Below are 26,373 nucleotides of genomic sequence, written 5' to 3' on the forward strand. Positions count from 1 at the left end.
CCAGATGGCAAGCGTTGAATCCCTTGCTTAAATTTTCATCACGATATAACACTACATACTGCCTTCTAGACCACCTGTTCTATGCGTAGTTTGAAGCTATTCCTATAATTTTACATTACGTACAAATACATATATGAATTAATAGTGTATGTAATAATAAAAAAAATTGTGTTATTTTCGTTAATTTTTTCAAACTATTGAACCTTTATATTTGTTAACCGTTCATATGTACGCTATGTAAATTATGTATGTATATGTGTAAAGTATAAATCGACCAATTTTTCAATCACCCTGCATTAAAAAAGAAATTCTTATTTTTAATATTATACCTTATAAAAATGTTTGTGTTACCATTAATATAATTAGTGATGTTAAACAGATGTTTATATCTTTTGTAATCTGTTTAATCTGCGTTTACATTAAATAGAAAAAGATTTTATGCATAATGATCTATCTATTCGTAATAATGTATTGAGTTAACAAACGGTCGTTCCGAGCGACGTTACACTTCGAGACGAAATTCAAAAGATCTTTGTTCGTATCGAGGAAGTGAATCCGTGGTCGAATTCAAACGTGTCCGTGTATACAAATACTTTATATCGTCTATAACAACCGGAAGTTGAACATACATAATGTTTCTGGGTGCGCCTGTTTGTGCTATTTTTCGCTTCACTGGCAAATAAAAACAAACTACTGATTAATCATGATTTGATGAATACAATATTCATTATTACAATGCAAATATATATAAAAGATATCTTATTATTTCGGCCAATTTTCTTGGGAACTTATTCCATTTCTTTTTTATTTACATCATTATCTTTTACTGATACTATTCTGGTAATACTAGAAATGAAAATATTTCGGAAAGATATAATCTATAAATAATTATACACGTCCTATCAATTTTATTTTTTAATATAACAGCAGTTATAAATCATTGCGGCAGTTAATATGTTAATGTAAATCATAATAAAGAGAGGATTTATTTTTTGGTATATAAAAATTCTAAAGACCATAATATATATAGAGACATAATTATAAATAATTTTGTAAACTACTCTAAATGATGGAACAATAAAAAATACTTTATTCCCCAATGTTTTGATCCAATAATAAAACAGATTTCTTTCTTATTGATTGCACGAACAGTCGGTAAGGAATTACCGAAATAGAGATACAAGGAAAAGTAGGTCAAATCCTTTCACTCGTTGGAATTAATTCTTCAAAGTATTTACGATGGCACAAATAGAAAGTATCACAGCTAAGCAAAACTTCACATTTTCAGAAGAATTAATTCCTGCTACAAAGATTGTTGTGTAAAATGTCAAAGTGAAATTGTTCAACTATCAACTATGCAGATAATTAATAAGAGGAAGCTATGAAATATTGAAAATATTAATGGTCCATTTGATACAAGTGGACCATAGTTTTTATTTTAAATTACAGTATTATTTAAAAGTTTTTATATTAAGTACTTTCGCTGTTATAATATATTATATTCAATAATGGCTAAAATAAAAGATAATACTGTCCAGATAATATTTATTTCTTTACTGCTGGACCTTTTGGCATTTACTATGATATTACCATTGTTACCAGCTTTGTTAGACTATTATAAAGAAATAGAAGATAATCAAGGCATATATTTTAAAATTTTGTATTACATACAAAATGCAAGAAAATTTTTTGATGCTCCTGATAAAGTCAATACAGTACTTTATGGTGGTTAGTCTTTTTCCTCATTTTATTTAAGTTATTGATATATTAATATGTATTAACATAGGTGCATAATTTATCTTATAGGTTTTCTTGGTTCTATGTATTCTTTCCTACAATTTTTGAGTGCTCCGATAGTAGGAGCATTATCAGATATATATGGAAGGAAACCATTGATGATATTTTGTCTAACAGGTATTGCATTGTCTTACCTGTTATGGGCACTTTCTTGTAATTTTGCTATATTTGTATTAGCAAGATTTGTTGGAGGTATTAGTAAAGGAAATATTAATTTATCAATGGCTATCATTAGTGATGTTACATCTCCAAAAACAAGGGGAAAAGCAATGGTGAGGTTTAAGATAAACATATGAATAAATGCAACATACATTGAAGACAGATGAATGTAAATAAAGAAATAAGTTAATCTTTCTTATTTTCAGGCACTTGTTGGCATAGCTTTTTCTATAGGCTTTGTAGCAGGTCCAATGATAGGAGCATTTTTTTCATGGATTTCTAGTGATAATAGAAAAGGGACTTGGTACATAATACCTGCAGTATTTGCTCTTTTCTTGGCAGCGAGTGACTTGTTTTTTACTGTTTGCTACTTAAAAGAATCTTTACCGTTGAATTGTAGAACCAGTAATTTTGTAACTGGTGCCTCTGGAATTCTTACTTACATTAATCCTATAGATCTATTCCAATTTAATGGAGTGTCTGGACTAACTTTGCAAGGTGAAGTTGCTTTAAATTAGCATATTATAAATTCTATAGAAATCAATAAAAATTATATATATACATATATATATATATACAATTTCAGACAAAAAGGATTTAAAAACACTGGGTTGTGTATATTTCATATATTTGTTCGTGTATAGTGGCTTGGAATTTACCTTAACTTTCTTAACTCATTATTTGTTTAAATTTACAAGCATGCAACAAGGATGGATGTTTTTGGGAATTGGATTAGTTATGGCAATTTTGCAGGGAAGTTGGGTACGAACAATTCCACCTAATAAAACAAAGTCTGTTGCAGGATTGGTAAATATTTTGAAAACATAGAGCAACTATTTCTGCCATTATTAATTTTACATTGATTAAATTATATTATTATATATTAAATATTTTAGGGTTTATGGCTGATTATTCCAGCATTTATCTGTGTAGGTTTAGCAAATGATATATTGACATTGTCAGTTGGAGTATTTCTGTTTGCAATTTGTGAGTATATTGTGACATAAATTTATGTATATGAAATACAACAAATATCTATGGATTATTTATTATATTTGATTAAAATAAATAAAAATTTTATATCTTTTTCATACATTATAGCAACTGCCATGGTTGTTACATGTATGATGACGCTTGTAACACGTATTGGTCCAGATCATCAAAAAGGTGCAATAACAGGTGTTTTTCGTTCTCTTGGAGCATTAGCACGAGCTTGTGGACCTATTGTAGCTTCTTCAGGTAAAGATAGAATATTGAATCATTTAATTCAGTAATTTATATTGAATTATTATTTCAGCTTTCTGGTGTATTGGTAGTAAGGCAACATATCTTACCGGTGCTGTATTTCTTGTATTTCCACCTTTAATTCTTCAAACTGTTAAGTCATTTTGAAACAAAGGAAACAAAGGTATTTATATAAGTATTGTATATTTATATTTGTACAGTATTTTTACACATTTTATAACGTTTGTTGTTACAACGTTTTATAACGTTATGTAAACATTTAAGAAAATATTCTTTATACGCTTTTTGTATCATGTATGGAGAGTGAATAATTGTACATTTTAACATGCAAATTTTCTCTCTTTACCTTTCCCTCCTTTTCCGCCATGTTTAGTAGTTATTGATTTATCGAAAAGTTATCAAATTAATGGTACTGTGATATAACGTGCTTTTTCCTGCGATAAACTTATAAGAAAAATACGATTAAGATATATTTCATTAATGCAAAAGAATCACAAAGAAAATTATTGAAATCAAAGATAAAAATATTTTCTTCCATTTCGTACGTCCCTGAGAAAATCATGATTTTGCGTATGCGTAATTGGTGCCTTGTCACGTGCCCTACCCTCTCCCTTTTGTGTCGCGCCATTTACGGTAAGAAATTCTCGGAATTCTTCCGTTCGCGGGACTTCGTCGACGTCCGCGTTGATGTGAGTAACACAGAAGGGGGAGAGTTATTGATGCGATTCGCGAGTGCGACCGGTCCCTCAATCATTAGGTTTACAATTATTGCGCGGTAGACTGAGTTTGATCAGTTCAAAGGTTACATCTTCAACAAATCGAAGCAAACTGAAGGTATCGGAATCATACAGTACAAATCCTAGTTGCTTCTGTCTGCGGACTAGCAGCAGGTGAGTGTAACCAATTCTTAAAGTGAACATCTTTTTCTTTCGCCCCTCCCGCTTATCTATTTACGCGTTATTGCAATACGTTACGTTCTGTTATTTCTAAATTTCGATATCATACTCTTTTCTTTGAATTGTATTCAAAAAATTAAATTAAAAATTGAATAATCGGTAAACTTATTTTATTTAATTCAATTTATTCGATATCTTTTAAAATAATATTAAATATATGTAATTTTTCTTACTTGAGTTTCGGAAGTATATATATCCACTTTGAAAGAATGTACGGTTTCTGATAATATCGAGCATTTCGTTTTATCAAGTAATACTGATACTACACATTCTGCAAGAAATATAGACGAAATATCTAATGAATACATCTTTATTAAAAATATTAATTAATAAATTTGAAAATGTAATATTGTCAAATATCAAGTAGATTGTTAGTTTGTGGTTATATTATTTTTAGAGCAAGCACGTCTAATATTCTTTTAATGGAAACATTGATGTTAATTAGTGAAAAATAATAACGCAACTAAATATGTTTAAGGTGAAGAATTTATAATTACAATCAAAATGTCACTGTGGGCAAAAGCACAACAATTACCACAAGATGCATTGCAAGAAGTACGTTCAGTTTATGGAGAACATTTTCCAATTGAGGTCCGACACTTTTTATCTTCTTGGATAGAAGAAAAAATGTGGTAAGTTAAATATATTTGCTTTCATCTATCTTTTAATTTATATATATGTATATAGAGTATTTGGAGCAATATTTTTACTATAGGACTGATATAGAACCTGATAATCCACAATATGAACAATATATAGCTACTCTTGTGAGATCTCTAATTCAAGAATTAGAAACTAAGGCAGCTTCATTAAACACAGATGACATGTTTTTAACAAAATTAAAATTAATGGAAGCTGCAAAAAATTTTCGTGTAAGTTTTATAATGAAGCGTTAATAGTTAATTTGAACTATATTAATTTAACACAATGTATCTTTTTTTAATGCAGCAGAGATATACACATAATCCTACAGCGTTATTTAGAATAATTAGACATTGCCTAGGAACAGAAATGAAATTAGTATCTCAAGTAGAGAATTTAGGAGGTGCATTAATGAGTATGGCAGGAGGAAAAGTAGGATTGATTAGTGATGCTATAGCTGAAATAGCCCAACATGTTGAGTCTTTGCGACGTAGAACTCAAGAAACTGGAGAAGATTTGCGAAAAATGGAGCAAGAACAGGAGGCATTTGCTATTAGTTATCACGAATGTACTAAGCTAAATGCACATCTTCAACATCTTGCAACGCAACCACAAAATCAACAAAATTTAGATATGGAGAAAAAAATTAGAAGGTATTTAAATATTTATATAATTGACCCTTTGTTCTACAACAACGAGTGAGACACATAATAAATATTTGGGACAAAAACAATAAGCTGATCAAATGTAAACAACACTAGCCTGGCTCGTGATACTTCATTTGGGATAAATGTAAACAACACAAGTCAGACTCGTGGTTCAGTTGCGCTCCATATTTTCTTACTTTAGTTATGTGTAATTCTTTGTTATGTTCACATGTTTAGGTTATAATTCGCTAAAGGAATTAAAAAACCTTATACCTATCATGTCAGTAAAGAGAAAATCTAATATTGATGATATGATATTCTAATCTAATATTAATGATGATCAGAAGTATGTTATTATTGTGGATAGTGATTCGGTAGATTCTTCTGATATTGATAGTGATGGTAATATTGTGTTTCCTATTGTGTTTCATTGTTTAGAAAAATATCACACAGTTGAAGATTACTAATTTTCTACGAGTTTTCACAAAATATTATTATCTTAAACTAAGTATTAATTTTCAAATTGTTACTGATGCATTATCCGCTTTCAAATAATAAATCATTTTTTACTGATGAATCGATCATAATTACTTCTCAGATATCTTAAAAGTATTAATTGTGCCCAAATATGTTTATTATTTCACAACTCCTTTCGTTGCGCCGAAATATACATGTCATAAGACGCATACATTTTGCGCAAGTTCGAGCATACGGCTAAACAGCTAACGCATGACCGATCTTGTTTATTGTGGCCCGAGCAATCGGGAGTTGGCGGGTAGGACAAAGGGTTAATAATATTGTGTATATCTACTGTAGGATGAGGCACTTGATATTATCGTTTTAACTTACTGATCTCCTTTGATCTGCAATATTTTGCTATAGATAATAATATTGATCTAAATCAAAATAATATCAGGTGTTCTATCTTATTGATGTATATAATAATAAAACGTAAATAATGAAAATAATGCTATTATAGGCAAAAAGAGCAACAAGAACAATTACTGAACCATAAAGTAGCAGGTTTAATGCAATTACGACTGACATTAGCTGACAAACTGAAGGATACTATTACTAGATTAAATAGCTTGCAATCTAGAGTCTTAGACGATGAACTTATTAGGTAAAACTTGTTCAATTTCTTTCTCTTCAAATAATCGTGCAAGTTGTAAAGATAAAAATACATATTTATCTAGATGGAAAAGAGATCAACAACTAGCAGGAAATGGCGCGCTATTTAACAGCAATTTGGATTCTATTCAAGAATGGTGTGAAAGCTTAGCCGAATTAATTTGGCTTAATCGTCAACAAATTAAAGAAGCAGAACGTTTAAAGCAAAAATTTGCGTTAGAACCACCAGGAATGCAAGATATTCTTCCTACTTTAAATGCCCAAATTACACAGTTACTTAGTTCGTTAGTTACAAGTACATTCATCATAGAAAAACAACCACCGCAAGTAATGAAAACTAATACTCGTTTTACAAGTACAGTACGCTTGCTTGTTGGCGGAAAATTGAATGTTCACATGACTCCTCCTCAAGTTAAGGTGAGCATTATCAGTGAAGCTCAAGCAAATGCTTTATTAAAGAGCGATAAAATGGCAAAGAATGGAGAAGCTAGTGGTGAAATTTTAAATAATACGGGGACAATGGAATATCATCAGGTAAGAAGAAGAAAATAAAATTATCATAATTCACTATATTGCTAAAACAAAACATGAGCCATCATGCTTTTACTTTCTAGGCAACAAGACAACTTTCTGTAAGCTTTCGTAATATGCAGTTAAAAAAGATCAAAAGAGCAGAAAAAAAAGGAACGGAATCTGTGATGGATGAAAAATTTTCCCTTCTCTTTCAATCGCAATTTAGCGTTGGGGGAGGTGAATTGGTATTCGCAGTTTGGACTCTAAGTTTACCAGTTGTAGTAATTGTACATGGAAATCAAGAACCACACGCATGGGCTACAGTTACATGGGATAATGCATTTGCTGAACCTGGAAGAGTACCATTCGCAGTGCCTGATAAAGTTCCATGGGGTCAAGTAGCTGAAGCATTAAATGTTAAATTTAAATCTGCGACAGGTCGTTCATTAACGGAAGATAATTTACGATTTCTCGCGGAAAAAGCGTTTCGCGGTGGTAATGCAAGTGGGCAAGACTACTCTAGTTTGCTTTTGAGTTGGGCACAGTTTTGCAAAGAGCCATTACCAGAAAGAAATTTTACGTTTTGGGAATGGTTTTATGCTGTGATGAAATTAACCAGGGAGCATTTAAAAAGTCAATGGATGGACGGTTATATATTGGGATTTGTGAGAAAGAGACAAGCGGAAGAAATGTTGGCGAGTTGTGCGTCAGGAACATTTCTAATGCGTTTTTCAGATTCTGAACTTGGTGGTGTTACTATTGCTTGGGTTGGAGGTAAATATCTATACATTTTACTACTTTGAACTAGAGTCGTTACTGTTTTCTCTTTCAGTCAATATTCTCCAATTTTATATTAATATTTGTAGATCAGACTGAAGTTTTCATGTTACAACCTTTCACGAGCAAAGATTTTGCGATACGTAGTTTAGCTGACCGTGTGTCCGATTTACAACACCTGCTTTATCTCTATCCAGACATATCGAAAGATCAAGCATTTTCTAAATATTACACGCCATTTACAGGTAAATATCCTTTACTCTCGTTTCTTCACTTTTATTCATTTTCGTAATACTTTGAATTGAGATTGTGTAAAATATATTTTATCATAGAAAATCAATCTACATCGGCAAATGGATATGTGAAACCGTTTTTGGTAACGCACGTACCTGGTTGGGGCGGGCCTGGTGTCGGTGGTCAAACACCGTCGCATTCCTCCGTAGTAGGAGTAGGAAGTAGCGGTCAAAGTGGTCCCGGTGGTAGTTATCCAGCAACACCATCAACTATATTTCAAGCGCACAGTCCAGATCCCTCTGTAACGCGTGATACTCCATCAGTGGCTTCCAGGTCAGTCCCCTGGATTTAAAATATCAATCGTATCATATACATTTTTTTATTAATATAAGCTGCCATAGAAATTTCAATATAAGATATGCAAAGATTCTTTTTTGTTTCTTCGTGCAATGTATTTAAATATCGGACAAGTATATGTTCTAAGAAGTGTGTCTGAATCTTTTAATTCATAACATACCATTTCCGGTGACTGCAATAATTATTTTATATAATATTATACGACTATCGTATGTACTGTTTACTAATAACATATCGAATCGACATGATGTTTGAGTACTTAATGTTTGGTCAATAAAAATAGATTAATGAAGAGTTTCTAAAAGGCAGAAACGACACATTCCTACAACTAATAACACTTTGCATGTCTTTTATATTCTATCTGTGCAGATGAATGTCAGTATTGTTTTTTTTATGTTTTCTTTTTGCGAACATTTAGCAAATATTATAATTTACAATAATACTGTAGTTTCAAATTTTGTAAACTTTTTAATGAAATTTTGAAAATTTTTATATCTGATTACTATAACATTAAATGAAAGTGTAAGTAACGTTAAACCCTATCAAACAATTTTATTTACGATTAAGTAAATTGCATACTGAAGAATACTGGATGCATAAAGACAATTTTGATAAAAAGCATATTTTATTATGTACACGATACTGATGATTGCTGAAGTTAACGAATTTTTTGGCGTTATTCAGTTTTTTCCTCTTACAATTAGATTTTGTTTTAAATTAACCCTTTGAAGACGAGTATCGGCAAATAGCCGCCCGAATCTGTTCACAGTTCCAGACACTTATTTTGAAGTGGCTGGCGTACGTCTATTTTTCTGAAATATCTACGCGTATTTACGCATAAGTATAGTAAACTAAACAGTATTATGTTTTTGATGAAAGAAAATTATAGATCTTTAGCGATGAGACCTTATATTCCGTTTAACGTAAACTCGCGATGTAGGATGATGGTCAAGTCAAAACGAATTTCAGTCTTTCAATGGCATTATCAGACGAATCAGCAAGCTTTTTATATATTTTATATTTTTTATAATACTTTATACACGATGCCTAAAAAATCTAGAAAGGACATGTTCGATAGTGATAGTAGTGATGACGAATATTATTTTGAAGTTGACAAGACAGAAGACGACGACAGTGCTTCAGGCAGTGGAAACAAATTCCGTTCAATAAGCAGTCGGTTCAGAAGTTTCAATATTTCTAATGATAGTGACAGCGATGATGAACTAAATATTGATGAAAATAATATAAGCCTCGACAATGAATAACGCAAACGTTCAACGTGTATATTTTCTCAACTACGCGCACCGATACCTCTCGTCGAGCGGCCCCGTCCGCAAAGATTTAACCTTCATGTTATCCAGTATTCTATGCTGATATTATAATTTTTTATCAATAAGCATATGACTAGTATTAAGTGGCATTATTAAAAAGTTCGATATAATTCAATAATGCCTCTATTAAATTTCCAAAGTCCTCCACAAGAATGTTTCTACTACTATTTAAAGAGAACAGAAATACGTTCTTAAAGGAATGGTTGATAAATAGGCTATTTCATGCTTATTCTGAAGATTTACGCGATACTTTGTAGTACACAGGATAATACAGTTATATTATAATATTTCAAACTTTATAAAATTACTTGTAAAGCAAATTGTAATGAAATCCGTCCAACGGATAAAGTAGATACAGTAGATTGGAGGATCTTTGGATGTATGGCGTAAAGATCATCGATCTTTTTAAGTTTTTCGCTCTTTTTTCCTTTGTTTCTATCATAAGTTATAGTACGTAATTTGTAGCACTAATAATGAACATAAAAAAATAACAGATTAAGGACCAATAACATATGCGTTCTCCTCAGACTGCCAAATTTTATAAATTTTCTTTTTTTTTCTCTCTATCTTTCTTTAAAGAGAAACGGCTTATCCATGGCATTACAAAACAAAACAAATAAAAGTGAAAAAGCTGTTGTATCGCTAATAGTATTCTGTATGTATAAATATATATTCTCTCATACATATACACATGTGCGCGTTGCACACACATGTGTGTACATATACATATATCTTTTTATATATAAATCCATGTGAAAGAGTAATGTGTTACGAATCTGTGCATGTGCAAAAGTAATACACGAAATTTTGAAAAATCGAAGGCATAGGCCTGGAGCAAGCCGGTACAACCACAGCAACGGAAAATTAAATGCATAAACGCTACTCCTGATAAAAAACACAACTCCAATCACAGTTACAATTCTAGTACTGGCAATCGAGTGTATTTAAACATTATTGCAAAATTGTTATGAAGCAGTGGCACTAGAATTTTAATAAAAATTCGTCTAAATAGAGTCATACAATAGGTGTAATTATAATAGAGTAGAAATCGGGGATAAATAATAGCTCTCAAGTGACCGATCAATCTTGGCTAGGTTGGGGATTTCTTGTGGTTGTTTGTATTTCCTTTGCCGTGTTGTACCGCTATCAGGCTAATCGGTCACACGTTTCGACGAAATAGACGATTCTTAATGATTCGTATGTATGATATAAGCGATAAATTGAATTTTTAAAGTAGTCAATCAAGAGAGAAGGAAAAAGAAAAAAAAAAGAACAAAATTGGATCGAATCGGTTTCGTATCACACGCAATATGTTTTGATTCAGTAAGAGTCTCTTGTTCATTACTATGCCAGTGATTGGAGTTGTGCTTTTAATTTGTGGTAGCTACGCTCCGGGCCTTGGCCAGTCAAGCGTTGGGCGAACAAATCCGGACATGGACTATGTGGAGTTGATGGGTCACAGCGAACTTCCCTCGATCGACGAAAATCTCAACTTGGATCACTTTACCTTCTCTGAGTTCATACAATCCTACAACACTAAGCCACAATAGGTATGTCAGGCGTGATATATTTCTTGTATCTATCTATCGATCAATTATCTTTATTTCTTATCCCAATTATATTTTTAATCGTACACACAACGAATGTAATGCGTTATTATCGTTGTTTTATAGGGGAGGGATGTAAAAATGTTTTCGTCGTTTGCAATATATATTATCTTAAATATATATATACACACACACACCTATTAAGTAGGTTTGTCTCCGAGGAAACGTGGCATATCTTTGATTTTCATCGTGTAAGAGTGCAATATGTTTCAGAGCTATTATCATTTAGTTCTATTATAAATGAATGATTGAGATCGATCTTTATGTAGTAACATTGTCGAGTTGCAATTACGTATGCCTGAGCGTACCATGTGCAATGGTACTCTGTATATCGCTTTATAAACCTAATACTTAATTTTCGATTTTGACTAAATGCTTGCTACGGAACGACGGTACAATTCAATGTATGGAGTGTTCAATTGAGTGATATTGATCGACCGAAAGCATTCGAGACACACGATTGTAGAAACTGGTCTTATTCTACCATTTAGATTTTATTCGAAAACAAACAGTGTTCGCCACAAAGTATCGAATATTGTGCATGAATACTTTACCATGACCAGGGAAATATTAATGTGTAGTGTGCAATTATAATGCTATATATACAGGGTAACGATAATTGTTTTACGAGTATAAGATTAAACGAACTTTGTGTTTTTCTCTTAAGTAAAAGATGACTTACATTATGTGATCAAAGTTTTAGTTATTAATTGGAAAAAATGCACAAGAGAAACTTGTAGCAGGTGACGATGAGATCTAGATGTCAGCTGAAAGTAGAATTGCTATGATAATACGTAGAATATAATACAGACAATCATTTGCACGTCCATTCATGTAAATAATGAAATAAAAAAAAAAAGAAGAATTTTAATTTACTAATGGGCCAGCGTGCCGGAATAAGAAACGGGGTTTGTGCAACGCTAATATGAAGTATGTGTAACATGTAATCAGCGTGACCTAAATATGTGCCTTATAATCTTCGAATTAATGCTCGTTATATTTTTTGAAAACTCTTATAGACAAGTTGCATGTATTTTTAGCAAAAAATTTTGTCTTCGAATCGCCGTTTAACTTAACTAACGAAGAAATATTATGTTTCTTATCATTTAAATCTCTTTTATATTGAAATTTAACTTCCAAAAATTTTTGGAGAAATTAAAATTGAATATTTCCGTTTGGTGCGTGATATTTTTAGTGCGATGTACGACATGCGACGAATTTATATTTTTCAATTGTTGCCGAAGTAACTTAAACTTTTCGGTGAACCTTTTAGATCTCTAAGCGTAGGAAGTTTCTATTATCGGTTAAAATAGATAATTACATATTCGTTTTCTAATAATCGTTCCCTCCCCTATAGTTTATGTACTTTATTAAAAACTATGAATTGTTGCGCGTATATACAACATCGATATACGCTAAATTTTTGAATAGGATTGAAGTCGCCGTTATCCTAATTATATTTACTATATATAATATAAATATTATATAATATTATATATATATATGTACGTATGAATCCATGTACGTACGTATCTATGTATGTATGAGTGCATGCATGTACCTAATGGTGTACATGCGTGTACATACGTACACGTGTATGTATGGATGTATGTAAAGATAAACTAAATTTTGAAAGACTAGTGCGTTAATACTGTTTATTATTAAATCTATTGTCTATTATCTTTTATCAAAGATTAGAGTTTATTTTATTATTGAGAACAATTTTACTGTTTGTAAAAGATATACGTTATTATTATCTTTATTCCTCTATATATAATAATAATAATTATTATTATATAAGCGTAAAATATAAGATGTGTTCGCATACCGAATCGACATACCGAATAAAATAGCTTTTAATTCGATTTTTAAATTGTTTTTATTCAAGTTTTAAACAATTCAATATTTTTTCCTCTAAATATTTATTATAATATACGATAGAAATTTATATATAGGAAAATAGAGAAGTTATACAGAAGTTTTGTTACTCAGATTACAATTATTTTTGTTCGTATTTCATTCACACGTCACAGTTTCACATATTTGTGCCGGGAGATTATCGTATTTGAAATCCAAACATTCGCAATCAACTGGCATACAAGTATCTTCGTAATATCCGGGTGCGGGATAACTGACTTGGTAAATAGTATCAGCACACATAGGGTCTAAAGGTGGTTGATATTTTTCTTTAGATGCCCATGGTATATGTTCCTTGGGAAGTGGAGTCCAAGACTGATACGATAGTTTGTTTATAGTGTCATATTCAATTTTTTCAGATCTAACAGTTTAGTAAAAAGTATGTTGGTTAGTCAAGTTGGTCAAGGAATTATTGCGCAATTTGTTATAGTATTAGGTTGCTGGATAAGATCTGTTCGCTAAGAATACATATATAATTAATGACAATTACAATTTATAACATTCATCTATGTGCATATAGCATTATGTCTCTTTTATAAAGAAAAAAGAACTTATTAAGTTGTTTGCGACCACAAAGTTGTTTCTTTTTTGTTAAACTTCTTTCAATTTTGGAATGAATGTAATAAATATCCTTTAACTTTGGAGCGAAAGTGTATACAACAACCCAATATGCTTGGCTAATAAGAAATGTCTGATCTACCTCTGATACTGAACGACAGGTTTAAAGCTTTTAACCCATTCTACTGGCCCAGGTTTCGCGTAAGATAGTTTCGTTGTAGTTCTGTCGTCAATAGGTGTATCTGGGCTTCGAAGATTATCACATGGAATAATGAGATCCGGTCGTAACGTAATTTTTTCCACAAAATCGCAACGGTTGGTAGTTTCGGATTGCATTAGACCATCGCCTATCATGTTTCTGCTTCGAGGTAATATCGGCAAACGTCTTTCGCTTTGGACCGGTAGGTAACTCAACTGTAGGAAAATTAATATAGAAGGAAACAAAGAGTAGTAATAAGAGCAAATGCTCTTAGTTAATTTACTAATAGCAAATGCTATTAGTAAATTAAGGGTTGTTTGAATAAAGAGACAATTTCATTTTTCAGCAATTTAAATAAACTAACTCAAAATCAAAGCATTTTTTGATATATACTATAAATTAGTAGTCAACTAATATTTGTAGTAATAAATTTTTGAACTTCTGAATATGAAAGCTGTAAGTATGTAATCTATAACTTTCTTTCTTTTCCAATAAATATAATTTAAATATTGGAATTGTCTTCTTTTTGCTGTGATGTCTTCAGATGTTACAGAAATACATTTACTTTGCTTGTTGTATCTGTTGAAATTTTGCCATCAGGTTTCGAGATAGCATTGCAAGGAATAACAGGTTCCACTCGTTCAACGATAGCCGATTGCAAATAGCTTTGTTTATAAATAGTATCCGAGTGAAATTCACCACCGATAGGAAAGACATTGGCAGCAGTCGGCCGTACAGGTTTCTCCATGCATGGCTCTTCGTTCTTTAAGAAACTTTCAGTGTACGTTGTCTTTCCGCACATAGCAACATCTGGAGCTCTATAAACGTTATAGTAAAAACATCCCTTTGGTTTATCTATTTAAATCGAATAAGCCACAGGGTTTAATTATGGCAATCAATATTTTTGAGATGTCTAAGGAGGTAGTAAAACAGATGTTTAGTACAAAAATAAAGAAACAAGTTTAGTAACATAGGACTAGTTGACAGCATATTATATTTTAGTAAATACTATAATGTTGTATTTTAGTAAAAGTCCTCCCTTGTAAGACACAAAAAGTATGACTTTCATATCTTTCCCCTGTGGTATTCAAATATAATACATATATACTGGTAGATTGGTTTCTGCTGCCAGGAGTACGTATCTCTTTCTGGAATGTGAACAGGTTGATAACTTAACTTCTGTGTAGTATCAGTAAGAATCGGTTCGCTAGGTGGATAGTAAATCGCTATGGGTTTGAAGTTCAATGTCGGTTCCGTACAGCCTGGGTCCGCATAAGAAAGTTTCGCTGTGGTACTAGCATCCAGCTTGCCGGAACTTAAACGAATGTTCCCACAAGGTATTATAATTTCTGGTTTGTCCACGTATTTACGCGGGTAATCCTGACGAATTGTGGTAACAGACTCCATTCGACCAGATCCGATCATCGGCCTAACACATCAGAGAATGACATCTAACAGATTTCTTAATTTCATTCGTTTCAATTCTTTAAACTCGTTACCTTTGCCTGGGTATGATTGGTTTTGTTTTAGGAATACTCCCAATGTGTTTGTAACTCAATTGATTAGTCGTTTCACCGAGAAATCGAGCATCGGATTTAGTAAGAGCAGGTTTGGGTCGGATAGGTTGAGATCGGCTGCGTCGCATTTCCGCATGATCCACGTTTAAATATGATAAGTGATATGTGGTATTATTTTCGAATAATTTCGAAGGAGGCTTATACGTTCTCACCGGAGCGAATGACTTTGCTCGAGACGGTTGCACGTATTTCCTTGTGCACTAGATATGCACGATATTAAATCACCCAGTTTATCAGTCGGAAATTATAATAGAAAAATTAGTGGGTTCGTTACTTTAATGTCACAGGGGCATTCTGCTGGTTTCTGGCACGGCAGTTGAAACTGCTTCTTTGTATTCTGTATCTCCACTACTTCCATTTTGTACTTAATATTATTACATATAATAATAACAATCAAAAACTATTTCCCTTTTTATGAATAAGATAGAAAGACGTGTTTATAGTCAATAAATTGAGATTCTCAAAAGATTCGTAATATATAAAGTATAACAATATAAAACAATAAAAGTGCAGCTGCGAACACGAATCTCTACATTCCGTTTTATGACTTCAGTGACATACAATTTGGAGAGGCAAACTTCGAAGTTACTGTTATGTCATCGTTATTTAAATGGAAACAAAATAAAGCCAATGATAAAATCGATTGTGTCGATGATCGATTTGTATACTCAAATCATAGCAATGGTAAGAACAAAAATATTTGTTGATATTTTATAGACCGAAATGATTTACTAATAATAACTGTAATGGAAATTTCTGTCTTAGCTACTAATAGAAAATTTATTTTCTCGTACGTATCGGATAAAAATATAATATGAATATGTAGAATGTTTATTTTAAACAATAAGAATATGTCTTTTTGCTATTTTAGATCACAGTTAATTTTTAAGATTAGATAAATGTTCCTTTTCGACAGTATCTAGCGAAAATGCATGTAAATCGATGTGTTTTTAAGACAATAGTACATGGAAGACATAGAAAACATACAATGCAATTACGTGTAATTGATCACGTTTCATTTTAAGGGGATGTCATGTATATGCGTAGTCGTAAAACAGTGTCTGCATTCGTTTTATCATTTGTCTCACATTTCCACGAAGCATATCGAAAAACATTGTGTTAACATTATATATATTTACTGTATACAATATAATCATACTATGATTCGAATTAATATAGTCGAATTAAAAGAAAATGGTATAAACACAAGATAAATTAAATGTAATTGTCGATAAATCTACGCAGACCGTAGATTAGAAACTAGCGTTTGAAAAAAGAGGTAGTAATGCGTGATAAAATTAAGAGAGACAGCACAAATAATAAGATGCGATATTTGTAATGCATCGAATAATTCTTCTCAGTTGACACAGGGCTAATGCTATTTTTCAAGCATTCAAGATCTTTTTAACACCAAGAGAAGAAAGGGCTTTTATTCTGGAAGCGCTGTGTAAATGTATCAGAGAACGAGAATAGTCTTGGTGCTCCGTTTCCCTTGGCCCTGTAAAATAACATTGGTAAAATCAAATTTTATTTATATATCTTCTTGTAACTTATAAAAAATATGTAAAATACTTTTCAACGATCACAGCAGGCATTTGTACCAACTGCACAGGGCTTTTGGCATCCTTTAAAGCTTGTTGTAAGTTCAAGATTTGACCGCGCATTACGCTCATTTGTTTATCAAAATGAGGTCGATCGAAACCTTTATCTTGCTATAAGAATAAATGTGTTTTACTGTAGAGTTATGATTGTAGAATACTATATATATTTATATAAAATAATCGCCATTTTATACGACTTACTTTAAATAATTGATATAAATCGTCACAAAGATCTTGTACAAAATTTTGATCCGAAAGTTGTGGTAATACAAGTTCTCGCGTTACATCGCTAAATGGTTGTTTCGCTTGACTTAACCATGCCCAGTGATACGGATAAGCACGCCATGAATCGGGATGTTTAAAAGGAAAAGCCAAACCATTATCTATAGCGGCTATTTTTACTTCACCCTGTTCTGATCCGTTTTTTCCTTTACTATTATCGTATTTAATTAACCAGTTATCATTACCTTAAAAAAAAAGTCAGTGTGTCATTTAATAGTTTAGCTTTAAATATAAAAATAAAAAAGTCTTACGAAATGTTAAATACCTCTGTCAGTATTTCTAATTATATAGTCCAAAATAACTAAGCGTTCGAATTGGAGTTGAAATTCTCTACTAAGACGTGGTGATAGAGGTTCATTTTCCCATCGCCTTAACCAGTAATCAGCATCCTTGTAACCATCTACGAAAACTTGAAAAGAACCAACTTTCGGCGGCAAACCAATACGATTGAAATGAGATCCCACTGTAGGAAACTGGTCCATGATAGCTTGCTTCATACGAGCTTTTTGACGGTCTAAGCGTGGGTAGTTAAATGTTTTACTGACAAGTTTGACTACTCTAGTATTTGGAACTATACCCAGACCCAATTTACGGTCAACTAAACTTGCACCCGCCTCACTGAGGTATCCTTGATTTGGAATTAAACAACTTCTCCCAAAACAACACGGGCAACAAAGTTTGTGCATCCATTTTGTCCATTTTGGATTTAATCTTCCATAAGGTTCTTCATCCTTTGGCTTAAAAACACCTATTATTTTCTATAAGACAAAATGTCTTGTTATTGTTATAAAATTATGATTTTAAATGGTTGATATTATTAAATAAATTGTAATTTTTAAATATAAAATGAAGTTATACCTTACCCCTGTGGGATTTTTTACAAAGTAACTGCCACTAGAACCTTGGTATATCCTTTCGGGGGAGATTCCATTGTCTATTGCCAATTCAGCCTGCCATACTAACTCAGAGAATTGTGGATCATCTATAAGATATAACAGATTTGACTAGAGATAAAGAATTAGAAGATAAATCTATTAGAATAGATATTAACAAACCAGGGAAACGATTAAAGGTGACATCCAGCTCCAGTCGACCAAGGAGAGGCTGGCTCTCCCGGTCCATCCCAGGGGAATCAATGGCTATGGTTTGTTCGTTGCTCAGATTGGGAACAAATTCAACGTCTGGTATTAGTTCTGAACACTCATTTACTGGCAAACAATTGTTAGATGTGATTGAAAGATCTACCAATGCATCAGTTTCCACTAAGGCAGAAGTATTAGTATTGTTCTGGCTATGATATTCTCGATAAGGCACGTGTAATTGCCGCTGTTCGGAGTCGCTCATTACAACCGAATCTGCTAGTTATTTGGCAGATCCTTTTATCACCCGTTTGTTTAAAAAATCGTTTGCACAAATAATCCTATCTATTTCCCCATATTCCTTTCCCACCTGTCAATGATGCAAACGATCGAACTCGTGTTTAACAAGTATTTTCGCCATTACAAATTTTAAAGCAATCATTGCGTCATTAAAATAACAACTCTGAATTATTATGAATTTATTAACTTATGAGAATAGCCATAGAATAAAGGCATATGTTTATGATGCTTAGAGGAGCACTGTGTAACTAATTAATATCTACGACTCGTCATTCCAGCAGACGATATCAGCTGATAGGATTAACGCCATACTTAATTTTTTCTATACTGTTGTATATGTTCGCATGTAGATATAAATTATAGCTTTCCATTTATACAGAAAATACATCTTTAATTATATAGATATATTCGTCATATTCTGTCTACATAAATTTGTCTACACAAAGTGAATATAATTAATTGTATTTTATAATTAATTGATTAATTAATTGTATTTTTCTTTTAAATCAGATATAGTGAATAATAATAAAGTTGCCATATAAGTTTGAATAAATATTACACTTTGTTAATACATTTTATTTATATACACATACCATGAAGTTGAAAAGTATGAAACTGAAAAGTTTCTTTAAAGATGCATAGAAAAAACTTAAATTTTGTAGATACAATTAAAATTCTCAAAAATGTATGATGTTATTTATAAAATCTCATTTTATTTTTAGTTTATATAATAAACGATGTTAACGGATAAAATTATAAAACATAATATATACATAGAATTCATCACAAAAATTGTCTAGAAAGTCACATCAACCAATCAGTATATAGAACGGTCTATCGAAATATAAACAAGGAAGATAACGTTAGAATAATAGTCGTGTGTGATACTCGTATCCGTGTACTTACGTGAGCCGGTGCTCTAGTAGCTTCGGTTTCCCTTGAACCTTGTCCGGTTATTAACTTACTCTTTCATAATTAAGATCGTGATGTGCCTTTCGCGTACTTACTTAATTATTTTGTATAATTCAATAATTCGTGCATTGATTACGCGAAACTTTTCATCTTTATCGTTATTCCTCTACCGGTCGTCATGATTTATAATTCTTATAGCTCAATTAGATAACAAATTTAATTAACATAATTTATTTAAAGTATTTAATTACCAATTATCAATGTAAATATTTATATCTTAAAAAAGTTATATATGTGTTTACATACACATATATACATTTACATATGTGTATATATATATGTACATACATACACAAATATACATAAAGGAGGGAAAATAAATTGTACATACGAAATTTTAATTCTAATTTTCTAAAAAATAAAAGTTTATCTGTGCAATTAATGCATCCTGTAAGGGGCAACATGTTTCTCGTATGCGTAACTGTGGGCCTTGTACTTTTGGCCTCCAAATATCACAAAAATGTCTTTCAAAGTGTTAGACATCTCTGTCAATGTATAAACAGTAAAAGCTGTAAGCAAAGTGATAATAAGAAGAAAGATCTTAAAATCACATTGGACAAAATCATTTTAGCTGATACTCCAGAAAAATGTGATTATGCTATTCAACGTATTCATTGGTAAGTTGTACAATTGTTTTTATCTTAATATTAAATTACATATTCTAAATGCTATATATAGAAAGTATACACTAGTGCTCTATTTACATTTTTTCTTGTATACCTAACTATGGACTTTTAGAACGTTATTTATATTGATATATATTTTTTTAATTACTTACTTGTTATCCTTCAATAAGTTCCTGCTATTTAAGAATTTTAGAGTATATTCATATATTTTAATCATACATATATCTTTTTACAATAATAAATTTTTGTTTGGTAATGGTCCTAAGTATATAATTAGGATTTTCATACATTTTATGACAATACATAATTAAAAGTATAGAAATGTAATTTTAAACATCGTCATTATTATTATTCATTTGTTTATCTTGGAATAAATATCTTTTGTGTTAAAGCAACTTGTCTAATGATGTGCTGGGTTTTGATTGTGAATGGGTCAATGAAGGATCTGTTTCTTTGCTTCAACTTGCTACATTTAATGGAGTATGTGGCCTTTTTCGCATTGGCAAAATTGGATATATTCCTCAAAAATTGAAAGTATGTAATATTTCACAAATTTAAATCAATATGTAAATTAAATGGTTATGTAAATAATATGACAAACATTTTTTTAGGATTTACTAGCTAATAAAGATATTCTTAAAGTAGGAGTTGCTTCATATGAGGATGGACAGAAGATATTAGCAGATTATGGGTGTAGAGTTAGCAGTACAATTGATTTAAGGACATTAGCAGCACGAGTGAAGCTACCAAGTCCACAAAGTTTAGCTGCAATGAGTTTGCAATATTTAGGCTTGGAAATGGATAAATTGATAGAAATTAGGTGCGGCAATTGGGATGCTGGCACTCTTACTGACGAGCAAGTAGCATATGCTGCTTGTGATGCAATTGCATCTGTTCTTATTTATGACCAAGTAAAATATAATCTCTAATGCATTTTAAATAATTTCATTACAGAAAAATATATCTAATAACTTATTTCATATTTTATAGATTACGCAGAAAATGAAAGAGAAGTATTCATTGTGGGAAATCTTAAAAAATTATATAAAAAGTATGTGTAATAAAAATCTAAATATGCATTTTCATTGTGTACCTAATGATGTAATTGATACGAGGTAATATGTTTAATATATTAAAAACATTTATTTTATAAATATCAAATATTAAAAATATTTTGAATTCCAGGTTCAAGGCTCAACATGAACACACAACTATTACAGAAAATGATCATTTTGGCAAGAATACCAGAAATTACAAAGCAAATAATAACACTATACGTAAAAATAATGTACCTACAAGAAATAAACCATTATATCATAATTGTTACTTACAAGCACCAGATGGAGAAATATTATGTACATGTGATCGTAAAAAAGCAGAATGGTATCTTACAAAAGGATTAGGAGAAGTAATTGAAAAGGAACCACTTACCGTCAGGTTAAAATTTGAACCTTCTGGGCGAGCTTTGGGACAGGTTGGACAGTATTACACACAAATTAAAATCAATCAGTGTGTGGTTTGTGGAACATCAGATAAGTTTATTAGAAAAAACGTTGTACCTCGAGAATATCGTAAATATTTTCCATGTAAGTTAAATTTCTTTTAAATAAAATTTTATTTAAACTCCACATATAGTAAAATGCGTTATTAATAAATTTCCAAATATTTTCTAGTGGTGATGAAAGCACATCAATCTCACGATATATTATTATTATGTCCATCTTGTCATGAAATTAGCAATTATCATGATCTGCAGCTCAGAAGAAAGCTAGCAGACATGTGCGACGCACCTTTAGTTGGCCCAGTGACACATATACGTAATAAAAATGTAGATAATTCAAGGAAGTTACATTCAGCTGTTAAAGCTTTAAGAGAAAGAACAACTTTGCCTGATGCACGACGTAAAGATTTAGAACATTATATTTTAGAATGTACAAATGAGAAACAAGTTACACCAATTCTGCTTGATGTATTAAACAAAAAATTAGAGAACACAATATCAATACCCAATCCTGATCAACCTAAATGCCAACCTCATGGTTTAAAGGTATCATTAATGAATGATAGATGTTCTTTTGTTCTATAAAAATATTACAAATTTTATTTTTCAGGTTGTTCAATATTTTCATAAAAGGGAAGGCGGTTTAGTAGAATTGGAACGTATGTGGAGGGAACATTTTCTTCTGACTATGAAGCCAAAGTATCTACCAAATCTATGGTCTGTTCATCACAATCAAGAAAGATTAATTATTCATCAATCACAAAACAGAATTAAACCAGAAGATGCAAAGGTAGCTGGTTTGGCATACTGAATTTTAAATATTATGTACCTAAAGGACTCGTATAAGAGCGAGTACTTGTATTAAAAGACTGTTACATAAATTTGTATCTCTGGTTATGTGCATATATTTATATATATACATGTACATACATATTATTTATATATTTAGATCTACACACATGTACATAAGAATCGATAACGTTTTTCCTTTTCTACCTTACTTTGATGAATAAGATTGGTTGTAATTTGTAAAAACCTTTAATTTGTAAAAAACAGAGACTTATGATACTTTAAATAACGTTTTATTTTATTTCAACATTTTAACCAATACTAAGACATAAGTATATCAATTTTGTCGATAGATGTTCCATATTATTTATTGGTGACTAAAGTGTCATTACATTTATATATACAGACTTCAAAAGTATATCAATTAAATTTCTAGTATTACAGTTTTTTTGAAACATTTTGTTGTATAGAATTACTGTTTGGGGGAGGAGTCTTCATAGTTTTTAGTTCTTCGTCAATACGTTCTTTAGCACGTACAATTTTTGACTGAATATAAAAAGAACCACCTTTTGATCTATCATTAACTTCCATAAGATGTTTATAGTTACGTTCAATAGCTTCTACTTCATCCACACGTTCAACATTCAATATTTGTAGTGCTTCTTCCAAAGAAATACCAGTCTTGTAATTGGCTGCGACGTGTTGAGTACCTCTTGCTCCACCACCTGTTTTATGTGCAGCAGCTTGACTTGCTGCAATTTCTTGTCGTAATGCACGTGTAAATGCTTTAACAACGACTTGTGTACCCATTATAATTATTTGTACTAAGTGTTTTGCCATAACCTCTTCCCTCTTATTGAAAATAGTTGTCAAAACAATTTGCAGTATATTTTTCTTTTGCGGTTTAGCTTTCAGAAAATATTTATACTAAACAAAATTCGTTTTTTATGATATTCAAATAGTAATATCACTGTTTTCAAATTTTTACGATGGTTTCTTTATATAACTTATTCGTTGCACGTCTCATACTCGTATTGCACCATTTTAAAACGCACATGTACTATATAGAAATACATATATTACTCTAATATTACTGATTGCCTGTATATGAAGTTTCTAATTTAAAAAATGATGTCTATATTACAGTATCAAACAAATTTGTAGAATGCTAACTTTACACAAAGATGCAATATATATTAGATAGATAGGTTGTTTTCGTTTTTAGAGGACGTGTGAGGTTATGAGTGATTAAAGGAACATCAACAAAATAATGTTAATTAAATTTTGATTAACATTGGAATTAAAAAATCATTAATTCAATAATTTATAATTATTATTACTTTTATTATTCAATAATCTTATATTTACAATCTGTTGGTCAATTTTTATGTAAAATAAAGTAGAACCTGTCTTTAAACTTCTTACTAAGATGAAATAAAAGTATTTATATTCCATCAATTTATTTTGAATATTAAATGTATGCTCAGTCAGGTATCGGCAGCGTATTAAAATATTTCAATGCATTAATTGCACAAGAATTTTCTAAATTATACAAAGGATGAATTATTTTCACTAAATTTAAATTAGGCGATCCAATGATCAATGGCAATGGAGAATTCTGTGCAATTGACAATCCACTAAGTGCATAACATGTATGATATACATCTTGACTTCTGAAATAAATATAATAATTTATAAAATTGCTTTTACAATAAGTAATAGCAGTGTTTCATACTTTCCAGGCTTGTCTACAAGACTCCCATGAGGATGTTGGCAGCAGATTAGTAAATATTCTTGTAAGGCCTCTTGATTAAACAACCAATATGCGGAATTAAACACTTTGTTCTCCATACTTAAAATTGTATGAATCAGTGGAAAGGCTCCACCTTGCCAAAATGAATAACAGCCATCTACTAGTTTCTCTGTGCGCCCCTGGAATCCACCTTCCAAACGCATTTGTTTGTTTACTATCCACCTCTGAAAATAAATAGATATGAAGAATGGCTTTTTTAATGTATACGTATTATAAAATTCACTATATCAGCTGAATACCAGAAATGATTTCAAACAACAGAAGTGAGGTTTTCCAAGAAGCATAAGTGCTGCTAACCCACAAAATCCATATCCTCCATGAGCTTCCATACCAGGAGAACCACCAAAACCACCTTCCCATGTTTGACATTTAGCTATCCAACTTTCACTTCCCTTAAATATTTCAGGAGTATATACATTTGTCAGTTTTGCTACAGAAAGAGCACAATATATTCCTCTTATATCTGTTTCTCCATCTTTATGTAGACTGAAAGAACCATCTTCTCCATGTAAAGATGCTAAAAATTGTTTAAGTCCTTTTCTAAAATCAATACACAAAATCTTACAAATGGAATTTTTAAATCAAAATCTCTTAAAATGTGTACTTTCGATCACTTCTTTTATGTATATACCTATCAATTACTTGATAAGCTTGCGGAGTACCAATAGTACATAAAGCATTTATTGCTGCATATGTAGAGGCTAAATGAGGATGCTGCCCTGGACCTCCTCCAAAGCCTCCTTCTGGTGATTGACATTTGGCCAAAAAACCAATAATTTTTGAATATTCATCATATTCTAAACGTTCTCCTAGGATTTGAAGAGAATGTAGACTCCAATAACAGAGCCATGGTCTGCTAGAATCTAAACACTACAAAAAAATATATATAACAATTTTAAGTATAATTAAAACATAGATTGCTAATAAATACAATCTAGATATTCTTACCTGGTAAGCTTCAGTAAGATGAAACAAAGATTTTTTTAAGAACTGAATATGTTTCTGTCTTGCTAAAACAGGTTCATTACTTAATTTATATAATTTCAGTATATCATTTTCAACACGATCCTAAACTCAAAACATTAAGGAATATTAACAATACAGAAAAAGAAAGGTATATCTGGTAGGTAATTAATTTATTGATATTGAAAGCATACTTGTCGTATTGAACTTGTTGTTTGATATCCTTCATCATCCTGTTTTTGTTTTAATATCTCGGCATAAGTTCTAATGTGTGGTTCATCACGTTCACTAATTTTTGAATTCCACATGATCTATTAAACACGTGGATATATTGTATTAACAATTGAAAGAAATAAATCATGTATTAAAATAAAGATATATATATAAAACGAAGATTGTACTACGAGATTTTAAAGGAAAGACGGAAAAAAGATGGGTCTTTTGTCATCGCTTTAAATGATAAAATTCTGCTTCTTAGTAAAACTTTGAATTTCAAGTAAAATTTCTTCGAATTGAATAATGTTGTAAGGGTTATATCACTTTCACGTTGATTGTATAATAATTACTTCAAGACTCAAGACAAGGAGAAGGTTAAAATTTGTCTGACAGTAACTAATTAGAAGTTGCACCAGATACGTAAATGATTAAAATGTAAGAAGAAAGCTTTAGTTATTAAACTTGTCGTGTGATGGTGCGCTTTGTCTCTAGGAGAATTAACCTATTCGAACATTTCTTCTTAATTTGTAATTTTTATACAAGTAAAAATGTCAGGAGCATTTTTGTTATAAAATATTATTTAC

General features: G+C 31.1%; 7 protein-coding genes across 11 annotated transcripts; 3 read left to right on the forward strand and 4 right to left on the reverse strand.

Annotated features, from left to right (window-relative positions):
• Positions 1 to 969: 969 nt before the first annotated feature.
• Positions 970 to 4,093, forward strand: LOC126870629 (major facilitator superfamily domain-containing protein 10). The gene is made up of 7 exons (XM_050628522.1): positions 970 to 1,728; positions 1,807 to 2,069; positions 2,163 to 2,454; positions 2,543 to 2,763; positions 2,853 to 2,943; positions 3,058 to 3,195; positions 3,254 to 4,093. Exons 1-7 carry the CDS (start codon positions 1,509 to 1,511, stop codon positions 3,346 to 3,348), a joined length of 1,320 nt encoding a protein of 439 aa, XP_050484479.1. The 5' UTR covers positions 970 to 1,508; the 3' UTR covers positions 3,349 to 4,093.
• LOC126870608 (signal transducer and activator of transcription 5B) lies at positions 3,888 to 13,261 on the forward strand. 2 transcript variants are annotated; one of them, XM_050628448.1, is made up of 10 exons: positions 3,888 to 4,091; positions 4,636 to 4,789; positions 4,873 to 5,029; positions 5,106 to 5,452; positions 6,426 to 6,569; positions 6,643 to 7,111; positions 7,192 to 7,864; positions 7,957 to 8,112; positions 8,200 to 8,434; positions 11,174 to 13,261. In XM_050628448.1, exons 2-10 carry the CDS (start codon positions 4,662 to 4,664, stop codon positions 11,337 to 11,339), a joined length of 2,475 nt encoding a protein of 824 aa, XP_050484405.1. In that variant the 5' UTR covers positions 3,888 to 4,091; positions 4,636 to 4,661; the 3' UTR covers positions 11,340 to 13,261. The 2 variants fall into 2 exon arrangements, with proteins under 2 accessions (XP_050484405.1, XP_050484406.1); XM_050628449.1 differs by lacking the exons at positions 3,888 to 4,091; positions 4,636 to 4,789 and having other exon boundaries at positions 4,888 to 5,033; positions 5,109 to 5,452.
• Positions 12,232 to 16,549, reverse strand: LOC126870632 (stabilizer of axonemal microtubules 1-like). 2 transcript variants are annotated; one of them, XM_050628538.1, is made up of 5 exons: positions 15,570 to 16,549; positions 15,179 to 15,499; positions 14,636 to 14,888; positions 14,014 to 14,285; positions 12,232 to 13,674 (listed from the first exon to the last, which is right to left on the reverse strand). In XM_050628538.1, the coding sequence occupies exons 1-5, from the start codon at positions 15,713 to 15,715 to the stop codon at positions 13,413 to 13,415; spliced, it is 1,254 nt and encodes a 417-aa protein (XP_050484495.1). In that variant the 5' UTR covers positions 15,716 to 16,549; the 3' UTR covers positions 12,232 to 13,412. The 2 variants fall into 2 exon arrangements, with proteins under 2 accessions (XP_050484495.1, XP_050484496.1); XM_050628539.1 differs by having other exon boundaries at positions 15,179 to 15,521; positions 15,570 to 15,706.
• A 212-nt stretch (positions 16,550 to 16,761) lies between these two features.
• On the reverse strand, positions 16,762 to 19,222 carry LOC126870624 (phosphatidylinositol 4-kinase type 2-alpha). Its single transcript, XM_050628506.1, has 6 exons — positions 18,586 to 19,222; positions 18,394 to 18,512; positions 17,796 to 18,288; positions 17,450 to 17,715; positions 17,220 to 17,359; positions 16,762 to 17,145 (listed from the first exon to the last, which is right to left on the reverse strand). Exons 1-6 carry the CDS (start codon positions 18,872 to 18,874, stop codon positions 17,052 to 17,054), a joined length of 1,401 nt encoding a protein of 466 aa, XP_050484463.1. The 5' UTR covers positions 18,875 to 19,222; the 3' UTR covers positions 16,762 to 17,051.
• Positions 19,223 to 19,615: 393 nt separating this feature from the next.
• On the forward strand, positions 19,616 to 24,814 carry LOC126870614 (exonuclease 3'-5' domain-containing protein 2). 3 transcript variants are annotated; one of them, XM_050628481.1, is made up of 8 exons: positions 19,616 to 20,498; positions 20,900 to 21,041; positions 21,119 to 21,418; positions 21,498 to 21,622; positions 21,693 to 22,093; positions 22,181 to 22,554; positions 22,619 to 22,798; positions 24,540 to 24,814. In XM_050628481.1, exons 1-8 carry the CDS (start codon positions 20,263 to 20,265, stop codon positions 24,609 to 24,611), a joined length of 1,830 nt encoding a protein of 609 aa, XP_050484438.1. In that variant the 5' UTR covers positions 19,616 to 20,262; the 3' UTR covers positions 24,612 to 24,814. The 3 variants fall into 3 exon arrangements, with proteins under 3 accessions (XP_050484438.1, XP_050484439.1, XP_050484440.1); XM_050628482.1 differs by having other exon boundaries at positions 20,350 to 20,498; positions 21,150 to 21,418; XM_050628483.1 differs by having other exon boundaries at positions 20,350 to 20,498; positions 21,153 to 21,418.
• On the reverse strand, positions 23,075 to 24,272 carry LOC126870651 (mitochondrial import inner membrane translocase subunit Tim16). The gene has a single exon (XM_050628558.1). The coding sequence runs from the start codon at positions 23,635 to 23,637 to the stop codon at positions 23,236 to 23,238; it is 402 nt and encodes a 133-aa protein (XP_050484515.1). The 5' UTR covers positions 23,638 to 24,272; the 3' UTR covers positions 23,075 to 23,235.
• Positions 24,633 to 26,218, reverse strand: LOC126870644 (protein farnesyltransferase subunit beta). Its single transcript, XM_050628550.1, has 5 exons — positions 25,768 to 26,218; positions 25,559 to 25,678; positions 25,242 to 25,480; positions 24,908 to 25,150; positions 24,633 to 24,774 (listed from the first exon to the last, which is right to left on the reverse strand). The coding sequence occupies exons 1-5, from the start codon at positions 25,879 to 25,881 to the stop codon at positions 24,765 to 24,767; spliced, it is 726 nt and encodes a 241-aa protein (XP_050484507.1). The 5' UTR covers positions 25,882 to 26,218; the 3' UTR covers positions 24,633 to 24,764.
• Between the last annotated feature and the right edge of the window lie 155 nt (positions 26,219 to 26,373).

Source organism: Bombus huntii, chromosome 10 (genome assembly GCF_024542735.1).
Source record: "Bombus huntii isolate Logan2020A chromosome 10, iyBomHunt1.1, whole genome shotgun sequence".
In the NCBI taxonomy this organism is placed as follows: Eukaryota; Metazoa; Arthropoda; class Insecta; order Hymenoptera; family Apidae; genus Bombus; species Bombus huntii.